Below are 10,338 nucleotides of genomic sequence, written 5' to 3' on the forward strand. Positions count from 1 at the left end.
CTCACTCTCTTGTTTCCATTACAATACAGATTTATTGTGTTGTCTCTTTTTTTTTTTTTTTTTTTTTTTAAATGTTTGTTTTTGTAGTTTCTTTTTATGAAAATTTGTGTTTTGTGTTTTTTGAGGGGAGGATATTTCATAAGCCATTAGGCTTCATTCCTCTCCTGCACAATCCTTTCTTTGTTATCTTGACATCATGTTTCTTCATATGAGTGTAAATAAATAAATAAATAAATAAATAATGTTGTAAAAAGAAAACAGTTTTTATGTTTTGAGCTCAGCATCTTGTTACATTATTGGCCAGTTTATTTTTTTTTTTAAAGTATAATGGCCGCACCTTGCTGACAGAGCAGTTACAGTACTAGTAGCTGCTTGAGATGGACCTGTGTCGAACATTATCTGACTACACCTCCATTATTATTCAAAAGCTTTTCATAAACCTTTCAAATTAAAGTCAACTTCAGGTATGACAAAATAACTTCTACCAAAAAGAAACAAAACCAAAAACATACAAAAAAAAACAGTCAACATTTTGTCAGGTAAATCACAGCTTTAGACGTGGAGGGTGACAACTAAACTCTCTTTTCCCCAAATATATTCAGTTCTCCAGGAAGGACCAAGGAGTGTACAAGGCTGTGCTCAGCGACGACAGAGGAAAGGACACGTCTGTGTTTGACATTTCAGGCCAAGGTATGTCTTCTTTATGGGTTCTCTTCTCTCACACTGATGACACACCATGCAGTCTTTAATGTGTTTATCTTTTTCATTTTTTTAATTTGCAGTGTTTGACAACATCATCAATGCCATTGCCCAGATTGCTGGTAGGTGTGCACATTCCCAATTCACACTTTATCCATCGATTGACATGCATGACATTCTTTGCAGTTTTCAGCTTTGATTTATTTTGTGAAACATGAAAGAGTAAAAACATCAACAGAACCCAAGTAGAGTATGAAAATGAGTTCAGCCTTGTTTAACAGCAGAGAGGAAGTTTTACCCTCTTAAGTAAAGTACTCATTGAAAGTAAGGAAATGGGAATCTGTCCGATTGTGGAATAATTGTGTGTGTGTGTGTGTGTGTGTGTGTGTGTGTGTGTGTGTGTGTGTGTGTGTGTGTGTGTGTGTGTGTGTGTGTGTGTGTGTGTGTGTGTGTGTGTGTGTGTGTGTGTGTGTGTGTGTGTCAGGTGCTTCTGCCTCTGAGCTGGTGCTGCAGTGCACGCCACAGGGCATCAGGCTGCAGTGCTACATGAATTACTACACAGAGGAGATGAAGACCGTCTGGAAGCACAAGTACAGTTTAAAAGCTTTTAATTTTTATAGGAAACACACATATTAAATATCACAATTATAAATGACCAACAGTACATTTAGGCTGTGTTGTCTCTCACTTCTAACAACCTGGGTTTTCTCAAACCATCTCTCACCTACTTTTAATTTTTAAATAACAAATCTAGAGTTTCCTTCTCAGGACTAGAGTTGACGCTTTGGGAAAGTTTGCCCTAAAACACAGGTGTCAAACTCAAGGCCTGGGGGCCAAATCCGGCCCACACAAGAAAGTACAAATGACAGAAAAAACATGAACCATTTTGTAAATTACCTACTAATTAATTCGGTTGTATATATCTCAGGCCCTCCATATACAAAAATTCTATTTAAATCTACAATATTTGCAGAGCTCAGTTTTCAAGATTCTAGTCTTCTTATTTACTAACTTAAATTGTTGAAAGAACAACATTTTTTTCAAAATCTGGCAAATTTTTTTCAAATTATTACATGAAATTTCCCCAAATTCCCAAAATCAGGTAAACTTAAGTGAAGAAGATCCTGCATGAACTGTTATACTTACATCCTATATCATTTATATATCATTTATTTGTGGAAGTTCAAACCAGGGCAGATTAATGTTGAAATTCCTCTTTTTCCCATCTAAAATCTGTGGCCTATCTAAAGGAGACATATCATGCATTTAAATCCTTCCTTTTTACATATAAATCATACAGTTGTGGTCTATATAAAGTGGAAATGCAATGCTTGGGTCTGAATTCCTCATTATTATAGCTCCACAGGCCCCTTTTCTACCCCTTTTCTGATGTGCTTCTGAGAGCAACTCGTTTTGGTGCTGTCTCTTTAAATGCAAATGAGACACTTCATACCCCGCCCCCTCTTCAGGTGGCACTCGGTTCAACTCCACCCTGCTCGGCCATTTTTGTAGTTTGATAGAAGAGATACGATTGTCTAGCGGCGCAGAAAAAGTTTATTCACACGTTATTTACAAAATGTCAACAACAGAAGACTTATTCATCCAGCCTTACATGTTCGGGCCCAGCGGAGCGAGATGAAAATGAAGATGATGAACCTGCAGAACCCTAACAAGTGAGCTAACACAAGTGCCGAGCTAACGCTAGTGCCAAGCTAACGTCACGAAATGCATGTTAATACAGTCTTTTCAAAGACAAAAAACGGCAAAATGAAATGACTAATGAAAACTTAAGACTTAAATTAAATCACGTAGGCCATATCATCAAGGATCTGAAACGAGCACACAGCGCTAACATATGAAGTCTGAAGACGGTGCAACTGCTAATGCTAACAAAACTATGACAGGGACGTCTTATCATCACACTTTTTAGCGTTATTTACAGCTTACCGAAGTGCTCTGTTCATCGTCTCCAAAGATAGAAGGAATTGAACCCTCAATCAGACAAAGTCTTTCGACAAATCCTTCTTTATACTGGCGGAGGTTGTAGAAGCAGTCATCCTTGAAGTGCTTCACGCACACAAAAATAACCTTACCTACAGATGTGGGTACATTTCCATGAAAAATAAAACTCAACCAGGCACTTCAAAAAAGTTCTGATGCTGGGAGATGTTGTAATGAAGCGTGTGGGATACTACATCCAACAACCAAACATTTTGACTTATCCTCTCGTAACTTCGGCATCCTTGAGCTTGGACTACAAAATAAAAGCGAGAAATAAAAATGGCGGATTGCTTGAAGTGTTGGGCCTGGAGTCGATGTCCTAATTTGACGTTATTGTTCAAAAAACTTAATAGAGAATCAAAAAATCAAAACAGATTGAAAAATATGACCAAAACAGAATATAAAGATATCAACGGAGCACCTGAAGAGACTAATTTGAACTTTTCTGTACTTCTAAATACTCTAAATATACAACAAAATGCATTTAAGGGCTAAAAAAGTGGATTTAGCATGATATGTCCCCTCCGAAAAGACTGTATTAAAATGCATTTCGTGACGTTAGCTTGGCGCTAGCGTTAGCTCGCCGCTTGTGTTAGCTCACTTGTTAGGGTTCTGCAGGTTCATCATCTTCATTTTCATCTCGCTCCGCCGGGTCCGACTCTGGCTCGAACATGTAAGGCTGGATGGACAAGTCTTCCGTTGTTGACATTTTGTAAATAACGTGTGAATAAACATTTTCTGCGCCGCTACATAATCGTATCTCTTCTATCAAACTACAAAAATGGCCGAACGGGGTGGAGTTGAACCTAGTGTCACCTCTGCAATCTGGAAAGGGGGCGGAGTATGAAGTGTCTCATTTGCATTTAACGAGACCGCACCAAAACGAGTTGCTCTCAGAAGCACATCAGAAAAGGGGTAGAAAAGGGGTGGAGCTATAATAATGAGGAATTCAGATCCAAGCATTGCAGTTCCACTTTATATAGACCACAACTGTATGATTTATATGTAAAAAGGAAGGATTTAAAACCATGATATGTCCCCTTTAAATTAGTGAGATTATAAACAGATGCTCTGATCAGTTTCACTTTCACTTTTACCTTGTCTGTGGCTGATGATGCATTCATGCAGATCAGCCTACATCATATACAATATTTGTATTTCATATGATCTTACAGGACTGAGGCTCTCAGCGTCACCACATAATACATTAATTAATTAATTCATATATCGGTCTGAAAGCACCTGTTGCACACAGGCTTTATCAGCTGAATAATGTAGGTCAGTCCATCAGATATATATCACCATAAGTCTCCTATAGGATGTCATTGATAAATGAAAAGATAAATACAGTATTCTCTCTCCTGTCAGCATCACATCAGATCTACACAGCGACGTGTTCACAGAATCATCCACCTTTTATTGGGCAGGTCATTTTCTAAGAGAACTGATTGGTCAGGAGTGAGTATGAAAGTCCCGCACTTTCATACTCGGTCATATCTCAACCAGAACAACACCTGGTCTCGTCCAGGTTAGTTGTTCAGACTAAGTTTACATGGTGATTTAGCTCCGTCAGACATTATCCAGCTTCGTAGTGTAGCACATACCGATAAGCACGATAAGAGGAAATCTAGCTTTGCCATATAGGCCCAAGTGCTGAAAAATGTTGTGGTTAAAAATGTTGTATTTTCTGTCAACTGCTGTGGAATCCTTGTTTTGTGTGATGGGACTTTGTAGGGAGAGTAAGATCGCCTCCTCCGAAAAAATGAGGATTGGTGGGACATCAGAGATGGCCTGGATGCAGATTTGTGATCCCACAGATAAGGAAAAAGGCCATTACTCCATCGAGATCTCTGACGGTGTGACAACCTACACTCGCACGTTTGACCTCTCTGGACAAGGTATTCCACTACACAACATGTTTTCCTTCATTTGTGTGTCATCTTATTTTATGGTAATGCCAACATTTGTGTTGTTTCTTAATCTCTGATCTACTTGTGTTATTTTCAGCGTACACCGATGCCTATGAAGAGTACCTGAGACTTAAGTAAGATTTTTGCTAATCCTGCACTTTAAAGCCTGGTTTTTTATAATCAATGCATTATAATCATTCTGCTCCTGTGTTTTCTATCTTGCAGGGCAGCTGCATTCGCTGAGAAGAGTGAGTCAATTTTTTACCGACACTGTTGATGAAAGCTGAGCTGTATTATTATCAGCCTTGGGGAGTAACGGATTACAAGTAACGGCATTACGTAATCTGGGTACAAAAAAAATGGAACTTTTATCCGTTACACTAAATTAAAACACATGTAATTGGATTACAGGTATTTTTTTAAAAACAAGTACTAGGAGGATTACATTTTAAAAGCAAGCGGAATATCTGTGCAGCAGACACACACAGTGCACACAGGAAATCACATCTACCACATCCAAATTGTTCTGGGGCAGGACTCCACTTCAACTTTTCCACTAATTCCATTAATGAGTAAATTGATTGATAACCTTTCAACACCTTATTTATTTAAACTACTGTGGGTTCCCCCAGTCTGAGTTAAACTAAAACATAATTTCCTATATTGCAGTGTGACAGTAAAAGGTGATTTCATGTTTGTCTAAAATAATACAGTGAGCAGGTTACACATTCTATCCTTTTGTGTCTTTATTTGCATGTTTGGTATTGAAGTATTCCAAAACTAACTCAAATTAATCAGTTACAGTACTTAATATTGTGATACATAGAGTAAGTTACTGATTCCATTTTTTAACAGGTAACTAACATGTAATTGTCCCGGATTACTTTTTTAAAGTAACCCTCCCAGCCCTGATTATTATATATGTATTATTTCGTTCCCCCATCACCTGCGGACTGAAAGTTGACCTGACCTGTGCTCTCTCTCTCTCTCTCTCTCTCTCTCTCTCTCTCTCTCTCTCCTCAGATCGTGGCAGAGTGGTGGGCGGTCTGCCTGATGTGGTCACCATCATGGAAGAGAAGGTTAGCATTGTAATCCATGTTAGATTTGACAACATTATATTTAATTTTGCCAAAGTCTTTTGACTAAAATGCAATTTAGTTTTTGTCAGAATTTAGCAATTTCATTTATAGTCTTGTTTAAGTCAACTTATGACATCCAAATTTTAGTCAACTAAATCTGTTACAGATATAGTCGACTAAAATATAAAGCAGAAAAGTTTATGCATCTTTTAAAAATTCCATTTCTATTCATCAACCTGATATTGGATGCTATTAATGTATGTAAATACTCACAGTAGCTGGGTTTTCATTACCCTTGGAAATGCGCAAAATCTAAATAGTGCAACAAAAAAAACTGGTGATGGAAACACCAGAATTTCGGAAAAACACTAAGATATCGCGAAACGTTTTTATGCTTTCATGCGGTGGTATTTCAGACGTTTCAATATTGAAATGTGTCACAAAAGCACTATGGAAACCCTTTTTCCACAAATACACGTCACAGAACGTGAGGTACCTGATCACATGGCCACTTCTCTCTGAGAAAATGACTCGGTACGTGTAAACATAAGAGGAGACCGGGACATTTCTTAGCATGTGACTTTAAAATGATTACTGCCACATTAGACGTGAAACAACAAAGGAATGCAGAGAGTTATAAGGAGGTTTGGAGCATCCGTTTTCTGCGGCGAAGTCTTGCGGGAGGAGAATTCACAGCAGATACCAGGCTCCGGCCCAAAACAACGTTCAATGGAAACACATTCAAAGCGCAATTACACTTTGACATTTAGAAATATTGCTTTTATTTTGCAAAAATCTGTAATGGAAACACAGCTAGTGTCAGGTTTTGGAGTTGTGGTGGAATACCCAAGCGCAGAGAGAGATTCAAGCATTAGGCAGGCGTTGCGTTCATCATAATTGTCCATGTTTAATGCTTAAAAACCAACAAAAACCCCAAATCCAAAAAGGCACAAGGAGGCACGAGGAAAACAGGGAGCAGGAGACAATACTTTACAGAGCACAAGGAGGGTGGCATCAACAATGATCCAGCAATTATTCTGTGTCCAAACACTAATTAGTGAGGGAGGCTTGATTGGGAAAGGATCATACCTGCATAACTGGGTGCAAAAACATGAGGCAGCTAACCACTAACAATCCAAACACACTGACATCACTGGGAGGTGGAGACACGAGCAGGAATACCTGAGAACACATGAAACTAGCATTGAAAACAGTATAAACAGAGACTCCGAAAAACAAAGAGGACCACATGGGCCAATCAAATCGAAGACCAAACAGAAGCTGACACAAAGACAGATTTGATCTGTTCAATGTTAAAGCTATAGTATTCATTCATTATTCATTTGGTTAACAAAAAAAAATCCATAATAACCTTTTGAGCATATTATAATCCAAATATTCTGAGCGGAAACTGTACCTCTGCTCCTTCTCTTGGCTCTGTATCCAGGATCATGACGCAACTTTTCTGCCAATCAGAGATTTTTTTACAAACGGAGTACTCCATGAACTGTTTTGGGGTGTTATTATTGGCTGCTTGACTAAAGTCGATGAGCGTTCACGTCCTATCTGTAGGAAAACACTCCAGCTGGAGAAATCCCCATTGTGGCATTAGGCACAATGGTTACACGGCAAAGCAAGCGGAAAAAGGAAGGCCGACGTGGTGAAGCAACAGTCTAAAGGCCCAAACATACTCGGGCGGAACGGACTCCACAGAGGTCCGCGCTGACTCAAAGCGGACGTCGGTGGCTGCATGCAGTCCGCCCCACGCACTGGTGTGAGACGGAAAGTGATAACAGACGGGTTAAATTGTGTGTAAACCTAAGAGAAGCATATACAAGGTGGAGAGAACGTACACAGTTCATTTGCAGGCTGGACGTGTAGTGGCGAAGGACGTGCTCTCGGCAGCAGCGCTGCTTTTGAGGACAGTAAGTAGAGAGAGATACGTGCATTTATATCAGTCTCTAAAACATCAGAAAACTCTCCAATAAGAGGAAGTCCCTACATTTGTCGCTAGTATTTATTGGGAAAAAAGTTGCTAAGAGTTCCACGGTTGTGCGCGTTCAGGAGGATACCTGTGAATTAGAAACAGGGAGGGGAGGGGGGAGCGTAGTTGATTACAAGTCTCATGATTCCACATACTGCAGCTTTAAGACCACATGGCCCATCTTATGTCCGCAAACACATTCACCTTACTTGCTATTGGATCACGTACAGGCTTATCCCGCCTTCCACGCAACAAAAGTAGGTTTGATTGGACATCTTCCAAAAAAGAACTTAATTCTCACTGGATTTGGCCTAATGTAAATAATATAGTTGTTTTTATTTGTTCACAAACTATATATTTTTAATAAAAATTTATTGCATGTATTCATTTTGAATAAGTCATAGTCTCGTTGTTGTAGTCGACGAAAACTATGAGGAAATGTTTTTGTCAACAAAATGAACACTAATGCACAGTGACACCAGCGAAGAGCTTTTCTGGCTTGGCAGCATTCCTCATAACACAAAAGAATAACTTATGGGTTGTCACCAACGCAAACACATCACAGGAAACAACACAGTCAGAAAGCATGAAGCCTTAGACAGAAAAACATTCTCCTGCGGTGTTAGAACCATGTGACGCAAAGACTCACCTTCAGATTCATGAACCCAGCAGCAAATACATGTGCTGAGCAGCCTCACGTCAACTGTGTGTGATTGTAATCTCAGAGTAACAGTTTACACATTAGTGAGAGCATAGAGATGCCTACATAGATCCTATAACTTCAGATTGTAATGCAGATTATCTCCAAAGTGGACAAGTCATGAGTAAAAAACTAAAAAATATGAGGACTTTTAAGAAGGAAGTGTTGTAAATGAATAAAGTGGATTGAAATGATCAAGAAATAAATGTTTTAAAACATAAATCCTTTAAATGTATTTATTTTTTTAAATAATCTTATTTGTTGGAGAAAACTAAATGTTCATAAATAAGAAGAAATAACAAAAGAGATCATTTTTTAAGGTTTGGGAAATAATACTTAACATCAGACATTTACAGTTACGATATAAAAAAAAATATCCAAATTAGAATGAAATCAAAATTATAAGAAAATATCCACAGTACTCGTGCTAAGATGAATCATAAGTGATAACCCTGATGAAATGATTAACAAATTAATCAACTAATGGAATAATACCTATGCATATTTTATTTGTAAAGCAAATTTAAGTTTTCTTAGCAATATTTGACTTTAGTGTCACAAAATTTTTTAGCAACATTCAAAAATTATTTATCAATTTCAATTAATTTATTTGGAGCTGAAGACACAAATGCTTGATTTACAACTTAAAGAGAATCCTAATGGATCCTAATTGGTTGTGTCTGGAGGTTAACCAAAAGTAGAAGTTTAGATATATAATGTGTGCAAAGAACAGTACCAATTATCATAAATAACTCTCGACTTTCTGCAGTCGCTGAGCCTGACCTGCACCGTGTGGGGCGAGCCGACTCCTGAGGTCACCTGGTTCAAGAACGAGCAGGAAGTGGCCTCCAATGAACACACCAAGGTCACATTTGATGGCGGCAAGTTTGCCAGCATGGTCATCAACAAAGTTACCCCGGATGACTCCGGCAAGTATAGCATCAACGTACGGAACAAGTACGGCGGGGAGTTTGTGGAGATCACAGTCAGCGTGTACAAGCATGGAGAGCAGATCCCTGAGCCCAAACTGGGACACCCCAAAACAGCAACACCCACAGCATCAGCAGCAGCTACGCCTGTGCCTCCCAAATCCCCCACTCCTTTCTCTAAGACCCCAACACCCACCCCAAAGTCCCAGACCCCTGCACCGTCAGTGAAGAGCCCGACTCCAGCTTCAACTCCAGCACGCAAGTCTCCCACCCCAACCCCGAAGTCCCCCACCCCGACCTCTAAGTCTCCAACCCCGACACCCCCTCGTGGTGCCAAGTCTCCCACCCCCCCCAGATTTGTGAAGTCTCCAACCCCACCAAGGAAGTAAAGGATGATGATGAGTTAAAGCACAGTGTGAAGCCATGTGCTCTTAATTTAACGTTTTGAAAATAAATCCCACTTTGTAACCCACTGCGATCCCTGGACTACAACTTTTAATGAACAGGCTGAGAAACTACACAGCGCTGTGCTTCTGACACTAGTGGGAAAAGAGTATTTAAGTGTTTCTTTTAAAAAGCTGAACCTTCCACGATGCAATGTTAGTGGAAAGCCTTTGTTGTCTTTTAGGTGGATGTCCAAGAATTCTCGGGGTTTCTCTGTAATGATTATCAGTGGCTCCACTACAGTAAACATACATCATAATCACATATGCTCTCAAATAGTTGGGAAACAGATGTGGAGGTGAGCGCTGAACCCTGTCTGAAATATCTAGTTACAGTTTGAGTAGCACTTTCCCATCGTGTCTCTCCAGGGTAGACTTTATTGCTTAGATGTCCTTAGAACCTAGACCGGTAAATGTGTACAATGGCTAGAAACATTCAACTGTTTGTCATCTACTGCACGCTTCTTTGTAAAGGCAATAAACTTTACTTATCAACCTCCCTCTCTTGTAATATTTTCAATGTCAGCCTCATTATGTCATGGTAAGATAGTGTTGTCTCCAGGCTTAGAAGGACTGCACGAACCGGCTCCTGA

The 10,338-nt window shown here is 39.4% G+C and overlaps 1 protein-coding gene across 4 annotated transcripts in view; it reads left to right on the forward strand.

The window, feature by feature from the left end:
• The window catches only part of myom2a (myomesin 2a), a 49,061-nt gene extending 38,817 nt beyond the window's left edge, over positions 1-10,244 (forward strand). For all 4 annotated transcript variants that reach the window (XM_028462670.1, XM_028462519.1, XM_028462761.1 and 1 more), the window contains 8 exons: positions 603-690; positions 783-821; positions 1,184-1,289; positions 4,435-4,598; positions 4,708-4,744; positions 4,836-4,858; positions 5,634-5,689; positions 9,143-10,244. In XM_028462670.1, coding sequence (XP_028318471.1) covers positions 603-690; positions 783-821; positions 1,184-1,289; positions 4,435-4,598; positions 4,708-4,744; positions 4,836-4,858; positions 5,634-5,689; positions 9,143-9,691 — 1,062 coding nt within the window. In that variant the 3' untranslated portion in view covers positions 9,692-10,244. The remainder of the gene's footprint in view (positions 1-602; positions 691-782; positions 822-1,183; positions 1,290-4,434; positions 4,599-4,707; positions 4,745-4,835; positions 4,859-5,633; positions 5,690-9,142) is intronic.
• The last annotated feature ends 94 nt before the right edge of the window (positions 10,245-10,338 follow it).

The sequence above is a fragment of the Gouania willdenowi genome, chromosome 1 (genome assembly GCF_900634775.1).
Source record: "Gouania willdenowi chromosome 1, fGouWil2.1, whole genome shotgun sequence".
NCBI classification, from domain to species: Eukaryota; Metazoa; Chordata; class Actinopteri; order Blenniiformes; family Gobiesocidae; genus Gouania; species Gouania willdenowi.